This window comes from Eubalaena glacialis, chromosome 9, assembly GCF_028564815.1.
Source record: "Eubalaena glacialis isolate mEubGla1 chromosome 9, mEubGla1.1.hap2.+ XY, whole genome shotgun sequence".
NCBI lineage: Eukaryota > Metazoa > Chordata > Mammalia > Artiodactyla > Balaenidae > Eubalaena > Eubalaena glacialis.
The window spans coordinates 13,115,990-13,131,064 of record NC_083724.1 but is presented as its reverse complement, the minus strand read 5'-3'; the positions used below and the strand labels follow the sequence as shown (position 1 = coordinate 13,131,064).

At 35.3% G+C, this 15,075-nt stretch overlaps 1 protein-coding gene across 3 annotated transcripts in view; it reads right to left on the bottom strand.

The window, feature by feature from the left end:
- Window positions 1-1,504: 1,504 nt before the first annotated feature.
- Window positions 1,505-15,075, bottom strand: part of RC3H2 (ring finger and CCCH-type domains 2) — a 45,985-nt gene continuing 32,414 nt past the window's right edge. The window contains exons 10-21 of one of the 3 annotated variants that reach the window (XM_061199968.1): window positions 12,365-12,673; window positions 8,459-8,673; window positions 7,343-7,776; window positions 6,583-6,753; window positions 5,060-5,206; window positions 4,519-4,732; window positions 4,194-4,278; window positions 3,548-3,629; window positions 3,316-3,450; window positions 2,955-3,062; window positions 2,709-2,857; window positions 1,505-2,087 (exon numbers count right to left, since the gene is read on the bottom strand). In XM_061199968.1, the coding sequence (XP_061055951.1) occupies window positions 1,892-2,087; window positions 2,709-2,857; window positions 2,955-3,062; window positions 3,316-3,450; window positions 3,548-3,629; window positions 4,194-4,278; window positions 4,519-4,732; window positions 5,060-5,206; window positions 6,583-6,753; window positions 7,343-7,776; window positions 8,459-8,673; window positions 12,365-12,673 (2,245 nt within the window). In that variant the 3' untranslated portion in view covers window positions 1,505-1,891. The remainder of the gene's footprint in view (window positions 2,088-2,708; window positions 2,858-2,954; window positions 3,063-3,315; window positions 3,451-3,547; window positions 3,630-4,193; window positions 4,279-4,518; window positions 4,733-5,059; window positions 5,207-6,582; window positions 6,754-7,342; window positions 7,777-8,458; window positions 8,674-12,364; window positions 12,674-15,075) is intronic. The other 2 variants (XM_061199970.1, XM_061199969.1) reach the window with 2 other exon arrangements.

Sequence of the window (15,075 nt, the reverse complement as noted above, 5' to 3'; positions counted from 1 at the left end):
GCACTGGCCATGGCAAAAAGGTACAGTACTAACCAAGGAAACTAAGTCAAGGCTACTGTGCTGTTATGCTACAAACAAACATCTTCATACATTTGAGTATTAAATAAATGTGTAAGATCTTCCATACTGACACCAGAATATCAAAACTACCCCTTTGTTTCTCAGGTATATTTACAACTTATCAGTCACCTTATGAGCATGTTCATTAAGACAGGTATCAAACACCAGTATTTACTCATTCTGATCAAGAAATTTCAGGGAAATGTCAACCCTCCCGCCCCTGGAAATGTGCACAAAACTTTTTATCAAAATCTTATCTGATACAATGCTGTGGTTTTGTAAAACAACTAAATAGCTCAGACGACCAATAACATGATCCTGTTTAAGCATCTTGCTAGCAGGAAAAGCCCTTACATACAGTACACCTGGTGAAAGATCAGCTTGGCTTAAAATATTCCAGTACAATTTTCAGAGTAAACAACTTCACAGAAGTTAATTAAAAATAATAATAAAAGTCAAACTAATCTTAAAGAAACGGGGGGAAAAACAAAGACACAAACTATAGGTAAGATCACCCAGAAGGAATGCCCAGCTTTTGTTTTCAAATGTTGACTGAAATTTAGGTTTCAATAAAATACCTCCCACAAATCTGGAGCCTGGCTGGTTGAACATACTGCATACTTTCAGATGCCAAGTCAAAACACTTTCCAGTCACATTTTAGCAGGGCAGAAATTATTCATGTTTTTAAGTATGAATAAAGGTTAGCCAATGTTCTATTATTACATGGTTCATAGTCTTATCAACCTAACAGTCAGAAAAACAAGGAAAATTAAACCCCAACATGAAGTAACAATAAACAATATTTAACCAAGATAATGCAATGAACATCCAAATTAATTAGTTTAAATTAAAAACCCAGCAATACCATCTTGTTAGTCAGTGCAAACACTACATACAGGGTTTTCTCAAGAAAGCTGAAAGCACCTGATTCTTTTGCCAAGTCATCAGATTCATAATGTACAGGCTTAAATCTGCATTTTAAAAAACTGCCATTACATTAGTGCATAATTTATCAAAATTGTAAAAACGATTCTGCATAACTTAGGAGAATTTAATATCTAGTACATCAGCTGAAAGACTTAGGCACTTGGTTATATATTTAATTACTTACTTCAACAAGTAGCCTGTGTATAAATATTAACAAAGCAGAAACTATTTTTGAAAAATGGAAAATTGAAAAAAAATTTAAATGCTACAGATAAAAGCACTGCACCACACTCCTACATATAATGCAGTAAAGAAAGCTAGTATATAACCCTGTAAAATTCTATGGTAAGAACATCTAACTCCACTCTTCAAAATTTAAAAAAAAAAAAAAAAAAAAGAGGAAAAAAAAATCCATGCAAAGTCCCATGAAAAAGATAAATAAAGCAGCTGGAATGAGATGGAAATTTCTCTCAGTGAAACATAAAATAGAAATAAATAAGTTAATTAAGTCTACTTTCACTAGATGTATCATTGTAGGATCCTGCTAGTTTAATAACTGAGTTGTTAATTTTCTATAGAAGCCATTTAAAATAGGAAATGGCTCAGTTACTGCACCGGATTGCTACAAACTCATAAAAAGCTGCTTGAAGCTTAAGTTAAATGTCCAAATTCCAATCACTTCTGGAAAGTGAACGTGTTACCCTAGTAAAGTAAATTTTCTTTTTTTTTCATAATGCTAATGCAAGAGGGCTTGAAGTATCAAAGAGTCCACAGGAAATGGATGCCCCCAGTAATATCTTTTTTTTAAAAAAAATATACATTATATAATATATATTATATATATAAAAAGCTAGTGTAAATGCTTCCATGGTATGGTCACAGATTTGAAAGATGAACCTCTTTTCAGCTGTTAACCATCTTCCCATTTGCAACAGGTTTCAAAAAGTCGTTTTTATCTTCAGACATAACATGAGTTTTCAGAATGAGGTTGCCAACACTGACAGATGTGGCAAGAGGGAGGCAACTCGCATTGCTAATGGACACTGGGAGTGGCTGACTAAAGCAAGAAGTTACCGGCAGAATTGTTTTTTGCTCCTCCCTGGGAGAGAATAAACGACATTGAAAACAAATTAGCTTTAAGTGAAAACTTTTAAGAGTAACCATACATGCTGAATAAAAGTTGGAACACACTTTAAGAGCCCCTAGCAAAGGCATGTCTTTTTCACTAAAAAGTATCAGAGGTCACTAAAAAAGTCCCATTTTCCAAAAATTATAATAAAAAATTAGAACACTGGTTAATTTAAGGCCAACAAACTATCAAGTTCAAGATTAGCCCATATTTTTGGCAGTAATTATATACTAAAGGCCAAAAATATCTTAACAAGATTTTTAAAAAGGGAAACCCTTCATTTAGGTTTTAGTTCTCCATTTTGTAGTCTTGATGTTTGGCTATCAGTTAGAGGAAGTATAACCTGATGCTAGAGCATAAACATAAACTTTTATCCCAACAAAAAGCAAGTTTTAGGCTACTAAAATGGACCACTTGGTTAGTTCAAATTTAGTTCTCCTCTCCTAAAAGTCCAGACTGACCAAATCATTGCCTTATTACGTAAGGTCTTCCCCTCATAGGATAAAACCAAAAATGAATTTAACAATGCATCTATTTCTTTTTATTCATGCCCTATGCCCACTGGTTATGAATTTTATGTCTAACACTCACAGAATCACATGGTCTTCACCTAAACTCTGTCTCTTCTGCTCCAGGGGCTCCTTTTGGTGTTGTTGGACTGGATGCCCATTTTCTACTGCTGTTCCATTCAGTAACTGATCATTTTGAGAACTGATACCAAGCTGTATGTCCAGGATCTCCTACGAAAATAAAATGTTAATCCTTCAGTATGAAAGTATTCTGTACTTTAATTTCCAATGGAGTAAAGCCTCCTAGATGTGTGACTGCAGTACTTACTTCAATCTGTTCACCTTGTCCATCAGGTTCATCAGTATCAAGTGCTGAAAGCTCTAACTCTATATCCCTATCAGGCTTAGTATCGGCTGCATCTTCTGTATAATCACTCTGTAATTAAGAAAAATGGTGATTTCATATCTGTGGAAACTGGGGCTTCCCTTTTAAATTAAAATGGGAATCCCAATAATTGATCTAAAAAAAGAAATCTGGGACTACAATTTTATTTCTACTCTTAAGTTTTAAAAGCAATCATCCACCAGAAAAAGCCAAATTTTGCACTAAGTAATGGCATAAAATAACATGCAACAGCAGCAAACAGCAAATATATTGGGCATGAAGCTGAGAGGTTCAGTTTCCTTACCTCTCCATTTCTCAGTTCAATTTCCTTGCTTAGAAGATTTAAGGTAAGGTGACGGCCTTCGTCCAGGGAATTCCACTTCTGTTGCATGGCCAGAGCATTGGCCTCCCTCTGAAGAAGCAACGAGTTACTCTTGGCCTAGAGGAAAAAAAAAAGTAAAGTCAGCTTCCATCCATAACTTTTAAATGTCATTCTGTTTTTTAAAAAATTCAAAGCTGAGTGACACAGAGCCTACCTGCTGAAGTTCAATGCTCAAAAGGTCTCCAGTACTGGAATGCTTTCTATGACCAGATAAATCGGTAACAATGAATCTGTCCCTTTAAAGAAAAATATGTTTACTGTTATAAAAGTGAAATAAATGAAGCAACTAAAGCAGTAATGACTATATAACGACTATATACTATATATATATATATATTTTTTAATGTATTATTTATTTTTGGCTGCGCTGGGTCTTTGTTGCTGCACGCGGGCTTTCTCTAGTTGTGGCGGGCGGGGGCTACTCTTTATCGCAGTGCACGGGTTTCTCATTGTGGTGGCTTCTCTTGTTGCGGAGCACACGCTCTAGGCAGGCGGGCTTCAGTAGTTGTGGCACGCAGGCTTAGTTGCTCTGCGGCATGTGGGATCTTCCCAGACCAGGGCTCGAACCTGTGTCCCCTGCACTGGCAGGCAGATTCTTAACCACTGCACCACCAGGGAAGTCCTATATATGTTTTACATAACAGATCAACCCTGAAAGTTTCAGTCACTATTCCAAATGTAAAATTTTTTTCAGAAATTTGTTATATAGTTAAAACTAGCAAAGCACAGTTCATGAATAACTGGGAGTAGGATCTGTACTCTGAGAATAGAGAATCCTAAAGAATTAAGCATAACGTTACCGTTCAATATAATGTGCTGATGATGTAGCTTCATTACCATATGAACTCCATCTTGAATCAACAGCATTGACATAAGGGACATAATCTATAGAAATGTAGAAAGAAACAATGATCAGAAAAGTGAAAAATCAGATATAGATGTGAATGTATACTTTTCCAAAAAATCCATATTTTATCCAACTAGCCATGTTCTCCTGGCTAAGCCATTTAATTCTGAGTTTACTGTGGTTGTTAAATGGAGAGAAATGTTCTGTATCTAACAGAGTGAGGATTAAAAAGCACAGTGCTAGAACATATCAGGTGAAGTATTAGTTAAATGGATCACCTGATACGCTGATAGGCTTAGTCGCACTTCCTTGGGAAGCAGTGGCCTGGACAGGATCCGTGGTATGGTAACCTGTACGGGAAGATCTAGAAATTGCACCCCATTTTGAGATGATAGGTCCATCACTAAAAGGAATTATTGGATCTTCTTCTTTTGTCCTTCTCTGAGTTTCAAATAAATGCACTCTTCTCTTAACATCTCCACTGTCCAGGTCCTGCATAAATAAAAGAAAATCAATAAAAAGACTGTTGGCAATTACTTCAGCTAATAATACAAGTACATGCTTTCAAAAGACATGAAATTAAGTTTTCTGGTAAATTTAACATTAGCTGTATATCTCAATGATAACCCAACATCTACTTTAAAACACTCAACTATGCCCAAATAATTTAAACATTAAGCGCAATTTATTTCAGGCTTACCTAAATGTAACTCTGCTGCTTACAGATGAGTAACATACCAACGATATGAAGATGAAAGCATTCAATCATTCTAAAACTTGAGTCAACATGCATGACAACCCTTGCCCCCCAAATCATACCATTAACACAGCATTTGAATTAGCAATTACATCTCTGGGCTCTGAATCGATAGCATTTATACAGGAACCTATGGTGCCACAAGACCAGGGGGAATAATGGGAAAGATGATCTTCTTCAAATTTTGTGCCACTCACACTTTCAGAGAACTGATTAAAAAAAGAAAAAAAAAAAAAAGGCACAGGCAATTGGTAAGAAATTTAAATTTACAAACTTGTAACTAATATAAAGTAACTATATTATAGAATTCACAGCACTTTATAGTGAATTAAACATTCAATAACTAATATAAAAAACTGTAACAAGTAACAAATAGTATTTATATTATTTGTATTTATATTACGTATTAATAGAAAAGAGAATGCCTTCTCTTTTTTACTTTGTCCTTTAAGAACTCATAAGGAACCCCTGACTGATACTATACAGACCAATCAACAATTTATAGCATGCCTCTAACATGGTACAAAGTGCTCTAAAAAATGAAAAAAAAAGCAAAGAAAACACACACATACACATACACAGATACATACAAATACATTTTTATATTAAGCAAGTGGCAATTCTATCACTCTGGTCAAGATGGTTAGCTGCTCTGAAGAAGTACAAGTTTGATGAGATAAATTTGGATCTACTTTAAAAATTCAATATTTATGGATGGAAAAATATGATGTCTAGGATTACTTCAAAATAATCCAGTAGGAAGAGGGGGTACAAATGAAAAAAGATGGGCTGAGTTGATAATTGTGGGTAATGGGTACATGGAGTTTATTACTATTCTACTTTTGCATATGCTTGAAATTTTTCCTAATGAAAAGACTAGAAAAAAAATTTTATTTTAGTATCTCTAGGGATAGGAAATAAACCAGATGAATCAAAAAAAAAATTAATGGTTTGCTCTAAATATAACAGTACTGAAGGGTACATTAAAATAATCCTGGTACAAAAACTTGTTTTGAAATGGTAAGAACAATAATTAACAGTGATTTAAAACACCATAAATAATACAGTAGGCATTTCTGCACCTCTTGTGAAGTAGGGAAGAAATGCCTCAGATAGACCAGAATTCAAATCCAAGCTACTTATAGGGTGAATTTACTACTTGGGCAAATTACTTAACTTCTCTGAGTAGGATTCCTAACATGCAAAATATGGGTAATACCTGCCCCCTAAGGATTCTGTAAGAATTAAATAAAATAACTGCTTAGTACAGTGCCTGGCACAAGTAGGTGCTCAATAAATGGTGGATATAAATCTTATTATTAATAAAAGCCATAAAAATAATGAGAACTATACTGCTGGAAAGATTTTTGAATTCTTGGTGGAAAAAGGACTGTGATTTAGTGGTCTTCAGAGTATCACAATGCCTAGCCATTGTGCTTACATACTCAGTGTTTATTGAATTAAACTCAACTGCCACCAAACCAATGCAAAATATCCAACATAGCTAACTCTGGCTTGAATGAGTGCTCTGAAGTCAGTTGTCTGACCTATCCCTGCAACATCAAGTAATTAAAATCTTTCTTACATCAGTGCGAAAGTCTACACTGAATAGAGGAGAAGGTGGCGTTGGTGACTGTGTTGCCACAGGAAGAGTTGAAGAGACAAGAGGTGCTTTCTGAGTGTGGTACTGTGCCCACTGCTCTGGCTTTCTTCTTATCTGCTCCTCGCAACTGGTCTTCAAATGACCACAAGGTTCCTAAGGGGGGATAAAAGAAACAATCTTAATCATCTAGGGAGTGGTAAATAAATTTAACTATGCTCTGTGGAAATAATGTGAACATTTATTATATTGTTGGGACAAAAAAAAAAAATACAGTAGGGAAGTCACCCTAGCCTATTCTCCATACACTTAAACGAAAGGGTTAATATTTAGTCAAATGTTAAAAGTAAAATCTGAGCACTCACTTTTCTGGTTTAGGAAAATCATATGTATATATGTGGGGATACTAAAAATAGGCCCTGTCTTTGTATTTTGAAGATTTCTTTTTACCTTCCCATCAGTTTCGTATCCAAACATAACATTTATTGAGCATGAATATGCATCAGGTCCAATTCTAAGAGCTTTGCTTTTTCTGATTTAATCCTCACAACAGCTTTATGAGGTAGGTACTACTATGATTGCCATCAAATACGAAAAAATTGATATAGAGAAGTCAAGTAAAATTCCGTAAGTCACACAGTAAGTAAATGGAGGAGCCAGGATATATACCTGAATGGTCTAACACCAGATTCTAGACTCTTAACCACTACACTATATCAGCATTCCTATTTCCATTATCACTTACCCTTGGTAAAGGCACAGTTGTCCTTGGCTCACTTGGTGGCTGACAAGCCACTGAATAATACCCATCTAATGAGTTATATCTTTCCCGCAAAGACGTCTGATACACAGACGAGTGCATCACATCCATTGGAGGTAAAGAATTGCTTCTAATAATGTCATCTCGTTGGTACATAGGTGGGCGCCAGATGCGCCTGCTGTCGTACACAGGAGCATACATTCCAGAAGGTACTGGAGGAACTGGTCCATACGGCTGCGGAGGAGGAGGTTGGTAAGGAGAAGAATTCATTCGATCTCGAGGCGAAAATGTACTGTAATGATCAGCATATGGCATGGAAGCCGGTGGGAGGGAGGACTCTGGAACATTATTGGACCTCACAAAGCGAGGAACACAGGGAGCCACACCAGCTGGTACTGTTGGAGGTGGTGGGTAGTATCCTTGAAAATTGGAAAGAGGAATATTTAATGTAATCTTAGTAAAATTTAACATTTTGTAATGGTTTAAAGTCTAAAGCAGCCTTTAATGTTGGAAAATAAAATAAGCTTTGAACTTTACTTTAGTTACCCCTGGTTTAGAAAGACACTACACGCTTTCAAGACACCACTGTATGAAAATCATTAATGTTCAATAGTTTGTTCAACTGCTCCTTAAAAACACTTGATGAGCTATTAACAGATGGCTGGTAAATTTCCTTCTAGGGCATGTATTGCCACAGGTTTTAGATTAAGTAATTAGTTACATCATTGATTCTTAACCTTTTGGGGAGCAGAGGTTAAAGACCTCTTTCATAATCTATATAAGCTGTGCATTGTCTTTCCAAAATTATACTTAAGTATATATAAACCAAACATTTAGTATACTATTTCAGAGGACATACAGAACTCACTAAAAGCTCATCCATGGACCCTACATTTGATTCATAGGAATGAGAATCTTAAAACTACTGGTATGTAGAATCATAGATTCTTAGGACAGGAAGAAAACTTAGGGGTCATATAGTCCAAAGGATTAATTTTTTAATGTAGATTTTCTAGATAGATATAAATGATTCACTAACTTATTACAACAAATGTTATATTGTAGTTTCTTTTTTTCTTAGAATTGTCTAAAATTACTTACCTGTCTGTGGGTACTGTGGGACTTCGAAGGGTATCTGAGTCCTTGGATCTTGAAAATACTGAATGTTTTCAGAATGCTGAGGATATACTGGTACTCTAGTTATAAATGGGCTGGATTTTGGAGGCACAGAATTCAGCTCTGTTCCAACATTAGTGGGCCCAGCTGAGGTAGCCGCTATATTACTTACAGGAGTCTTGGGTGGAGAACCAATTTTACTGGAGAGAAAATTTAACAAGGGCAAATGATAAATCACTATCTATGACTGTTAAAAGTCTTTCTCAGTAGGAATGGTTCACAAAATTATAGTGACCACTAACAGCAAATGCTTCAGGTATTTCCACAGTGACAAATAAGGCCATGAATTTCATTACCACCTTACACTGTTAATTCACAAGATTACAGTAACAGATCTCATATTTTGGTGAGGGTGAAAAACAAAACAAAAAACTGCAAACAAATCCCAGGCACAATGTGACCCACTTGTCCCTTTTTACTCATACTTTAAACAAAGATTTTTCCTACTGGAAGTTTAAAAAAAATCCTCTTCAATAACTTCTCAACAGAAACAATATAGTTTACCAGTAGAATTTTTTGACACAAATAAGACAGATATGTAAAGGGAAGGACTGCTCTAAATATTAAGCATTAGATTAGCTGAAATGTAAACTTATTGAAGAAAGGTCATTTTTGTCCATTTTGTTAACTGCTACATGCCCAGGATCTAAAACAGTTTCTGGCACACAGGAGGCACTCAGTAAATATTTGTTGGACAAATGGAAAAGTTCCTGCCACGTAGTAGGTACTCAGTAAATATCTGCTAGAGGAGCAGAATGCCAATGAAATGGTTACTCATTAAATTGATGCAAAACACACAAGCTTTCTTTTTTTTTTTTTTTTTAAACACAAAGGATTTTCTTTGTTGATTCACCAGGCGATCAGCTGCAGAGGATCTCACCATGGCTTCTTAGGCCCTCTGAAGAAGTCAAACTTTGGCAGAGCTGAGATATGTGGTGACGCAAGAAAAAGATCTTGTTAATGATGCAGGAATTCAATACATTGCATCTCAACTAGATTAGAGGGTTTTTCTCAAACTAGAGAAGCTCTTTTAAAGCAAGAGTATAAATAACAAGGAGTATGGGCTGCCTTTAAGTCTAGCAGAGATTAGTCTAGCAGATGTTTATTTCTATGTGTAATTGTGTGTTAAAATGCAGAAAATAAGAAACTGTGGATAATAATAGTAAGTACAAATGGCTTAGAGTTTAAAGATATTTTAGTGCTGTGCTTATATTTTGAAGTTCAATAAAGGCAACCAGGAAAATGATTAGGATTTCCTCTTAACAATAATAAGTAACACTAATCAATTAATGAGCACATTCCAGGCACTATTCTAAGTGCTTTACATAGATTATCTGGTCCTCCACAGCAGAATGTTATATACTATAAAATTCAGATAAATACTTTGAAATGACAAATTCTTAGACTTTGCAGGAAAAAGGTACCAAAATCCATGACAAGGTTCATAGCCTTATGAAATCATGCAAGCTATCCCAAAAATCCAGACTTAAGGAAAAAGCTAACTTTCAGTCCCATTCTAGCCAGACAGCTAGATTCTAGATGAATTTAGGATTCTAGGTTGTTCTTTGCAGCAGCCCCTCTTACCTACATGCTTTTGCCTGTGCTGCTTTCTCTACTAACAAGACCCTTCCTTCCTAACTAGCCATACTTTTGGAATGGCTCAGGTGTCATCACCTTACCTCTAAAAAACCTTCCACAATAACTCCAGGTAGAATTATTATTTTTTGTGTTTTAATAACACTTGAAACACAACTCCATTACAGTACCTTTCAGAATATATTATATGATATCTGTTTATGTCTGTCTCCCAAACTACACTGGAAGACTCTTAGAGGCAGGGAGTATATCTAGTTCATTTTCATTAACTATGCCAATTGGCCTGGTATTTGGCACATAGTAGAAGATCCATAATTTCTGAATGAATAAATGATTTATTTACCAAGATTTACTTATTTTTGAAAGTTGTTTTCTCTAGTCCATCATTTTTTAAAAAACTAAGATACATTTACCCTTGTAAGGTGTACAATTCAGTGATTTCTGGTATATTCCGAAGGCTGTGCAACCATCACTGCTATCTTATTCTGAAACATTTTTACCACCCCTAAAAGAAACCTGTACTCATTAGCATTCACTCCCCATCCCCTTGTCCCCCAGCCCCAGCCCCTAGCAACTACTAATCTACTTTCTGTCTTCTATGGATTTGCCTATTCTGGACATTCACATAAATGGAATTCTACAATATGTGGCTTTTGTATCTAGCTTCTTTCACTTAATATAATGTTTTCAAGGTTCATCCATATTGTAGTATGCACTAGTACCTTACTCTTTAATGGCTGAGTAACATTTCACTGTATGAATATAAAATGGTTTTACAACTTTACCTTGCCAAAACCCTTCAAAAGCTCATTTCCTAAATATATTTAACACAAGATCTCCATAATCTGGTGCCAACCTACCTATCTAAATCTTATCATATTTCACCCAGCAATAAAAAATTTTCTTATTCTTTAATCCAACTCCAATACTGCTTCATTTATGTAAATGCTGTCTCCCCAACTATGTCTTCATAAGTTTCTTAAATGCACAGATATCTTATACATCTCATGTATTTTCTTTTTTATTTATTTTTAAGATTTTCTTTATTTGTTTTGGCTGTGTTAGGTCTTAGTTGCGGCACTCTCGTGTATTTTCAAGAATGCCAAAATCAGAGCTCAGTATTAGTGTGTAAATAACATTTGCTAAACTAGACAATGTTCTCTGATTTATCTCTTTGAAGATCTCTCTGAGGGAAGATTATAAGAATCCTCTGATAAACAAATTTCCCTATCACATGCTAACTGCAGAAATAAAGAATATAAATGTCTACCTATCCATTTATTATTTGAAATCCCTAGCAATTTACTGTGTGCCTAGCATAACGCTTTTTCCCCAAAAGGTATATAAGAGACATTGACAGACTATTTATGGGCAACATAATCCAAACATGCTTTAGCTCAGATTTTAAGACACTAAAAGAATACAAAAGCCTGAGATATTAGAGGTGGAAGTAACTTTTCAGATAATTGGGAAGTTTTAAAACTTTTTTCTTAAAGTACCAAAACCTTTCCGCCAAATTAAATCTTATGCTGAAACCCCAAAACAACAGTAATGGTAATAATAATAATGGTAGTTATTATAACAGCAGCAGATATTTAGTGAGTGCTATGTGGCAGGCACTGTTCAAAGCACATTGCAGTATTAACTCATTTAATCCTCACAACCAACATATGAAGCAGGTAGTATTATTATACCAATTTTATGGATGAGTAAACTGAGGCAGACAGATTAAGTAACTGGCCTAAGATCAAACAGCTGGGGAACAGTGAGCCAGAATTTGAACCCACAGAGTTTGGCTTTAAAGATTTCCCTCTTAACAACTACACATCATTACAGAGCATAAAGTGGAACTGTTCTAATTGAAACAGGGGTTGGAGGCTCAAGCATCTCACCTGCTTAGGTTTCTACTTAGTTCCTTTTTGGCACCTCTATGGACTCAATCCTAAAGTTCAAGGAAATAAGGTGAGAAAAACTCAATTCTGGTCCAACCTCTTCAGTTTACAGTTGAAGAAAACAAAACCCAGAGTTGAAGTGAATTTCCAAGGCCACAGAGCTATTCAACTGCAGATCCAGGACTAGAACTCAACTTTTTTGGTATTTAGTGCTTTTTCTACTACATGAAACGTTCTGCATAAAAATTCTGATTAACTGCTTTTCCTCAGGATAAATAAAAATACTCAGGTACTTATAAAAAGGCTAAATTACTCACGTTAAACATTTTTACCTAATACTTACTTTTCAGTTACAGACTCTGCAGAAGGCCCAGCAGCATTCTGACCATTAGTGCCAACCTTCCCCACTTTCTTCACAGTCTCCAGAGCTCTTAATGTACTGTCAGCACTACGTGGAATTAGCTGGGAAACACTGTTTTCTGCATTTGAAATTCCGTTTGTACTTGGAACAATTTTCCCCGTTGTTTCAGTACTTCCTATGACAGAAATGACATTTCCGGCTGTGGTTGTGACAGTGTTGTTTACACCAACTTTATTTAGAAGAGGAAACGTTCTTACAGTTGCATTGATCTTTTTGTTCCTTAATCGATACCTGTTTCAAAAACAATAAACATATCAGTAAATATTTCACTAAATCTTACCCTAAGTAAAAAAAAAAAAAGGGAGGGAGCAATAGGAAAAAATGTTAAAAGGAAGAACAACTTTCAAAAACAGGTTTCTTCAGAAACTAACACACCATTGTAAAGCAATTATACTCCAATAAAGATGTTAAAAAAAAAAGTTTCAAAAAAAAAAAAAAGTTTCTTCAGCTAAATATCAAATACAGTCTACATCAAACTCTGCTATGATAGCCACCACATGAAAATATATCTGCCACATACAATATATATATGTACACACAATACTTATGTATGTAGACACATAATTAATGTAGCAAGAAAAGTACAAATGTATTCAAAAAACTATTTTGAGAGAGTGGGAAGAGATCTTCTTGAAAATTTTGTATAATTGGAATAGAGTACACTATATAAAAATGAAAGTAACCATACCAAATTTACTTGGGAATGTAGAATGAAAAGGTATGCAAGAGTTGAAAGAATTCTCTGTTGTTACCAAATTGTTAAGGCATCATATAATTTTAAAGAGATTAAAAAAAACCCAAAACTCATTCTTAAACATTACACCAAAATATAGAAATTTAGTATTCTATTTTTCAGATTAGTTTATGACTAAAGTAAAAAGTATTTGGATTAAAGATATTTTCTGATATTAAATTCAGGGTTTTATTTATGGTGGTCAGACATAATACTCTAATATATGAAGCAACCTGATCTTTGATTCCATTTAAGAAAATTTATTTCCAGTCATACAACAAAAATTTCATTACAATGTAGTCCTAGTCAGTGTTCCCTCCAATATTTTAAAGTGGTGAACAACTATGTTACATGAATAGAAAGACGACTACACACATACGGGTTCATAATTACATATACCTATATTAATCTGATATTAATGTTACATACAACCAAACATATGGTAATTAAATATAAACAGTGTTAGTGATGAGCAATGCCTTCACAACAGTTTCCCTTTTAGTCCTTCAGTATCTATAAACAGCTTCATTATTCAACTCTCCCCGTCTCATTCATACACACACACTGACAGAAGCAGCAAAGCTCAGTAAAGACAAGTATTCCCAGATCAGACTGGCTAAAGGTGGAGTGATACAACATGAAGTTCAAAAAAACCAAAGGTTATGGCCAGCTTATATATGTCATCTTATAGATCTGGGGAACCAATGATTACTTCTTGAAGAATGAGGGTTATGAGCAGACCTATATTTTAGAAAGGCAGTTAGGTGATATGGAGTGGCCAGTGCTTTCCTCAACACACTACTCTGAAACCTGCTCTTCATTCTTCACCTCAAAGGTTCTTGCACAAAATGCCCAGCTGCTCCTTGTTTTCCATTCTCAAAGGATAAATTTCAAATATCCTTAAGATTGCTCTGGCAGGCAAAAAATAAAGTTTTAATTGTGAGTCTCTTAAAAGAGAGGAGTAAGGTAAAGTAAGGGACAAACAGGGATACATACTGGACTCCTGGCATCTAGGCAGCTAAAGACTTAGGCCTGGAATCTGGACCTCACAGTTGAAAAAGCCAATTACTTCCTATTCTTTTAAAGTCATCCATGAGCTCCCTCAAGTATTTGCTCCCTGCCTTACCCAGCTTAGAATCCATTATCTAACATTAATTCCTCCCTTGTAAATACCTTTAACTCCCTTGGTCCAATTACCCTGTTGAACTCACCTGGTAAAACCCCAATCCAATCTGTTACTTATTCTCTTATTCTGTGTCTGCTCAAGTAGGTGAATGTTGCTACAGAAAAATCATGCAATCATGCTGACTAAACTCTCTTCAAAATCATGATCAATTATTTAAAATGGCCACGCACTACATTAATACACTTCTCTACTAAATTCACTTTCCGATCTCTAACATCCTCTTCCCTTCCATTCGCCAGAGCCCCGCCACAGCTGATGATACTGCCTCCCACTTCACAGAGAAAATAGATGACACCAGAGGAGAATTACTTATCTTTCCACCACCAATCCCGCCAACCTTCCTGCTTCTGTAACTACACACTCCACCTAAAATAGGAGGTGAAGAGTTCCTATTCCTAACTCAGGCCAATCTTTCCACTTGCACCCCAGGTCCCAAGCCCATTTGCCTTCTCAAAGACTTCACTCCTATAATTATCTTTTCTTCTCTAGTGCATCATCACTTCATTCAGGTGTCTGCTTAAATGTCATATCCTCTGGGATCCCTTCCCAGACAATCTTATCTAAAATATCTCTCCTTTCCCAATCTCCTTCTCCTTACCTTGTTATTTTTCTTCATAGTGCCAATCAGTACCAGATATTATGTTTTCTATTTATTTGGTTTATGTTGATCTTCTCTATTACAATGTAAGCCCCATGAGAGCAAGAATTCTGCAT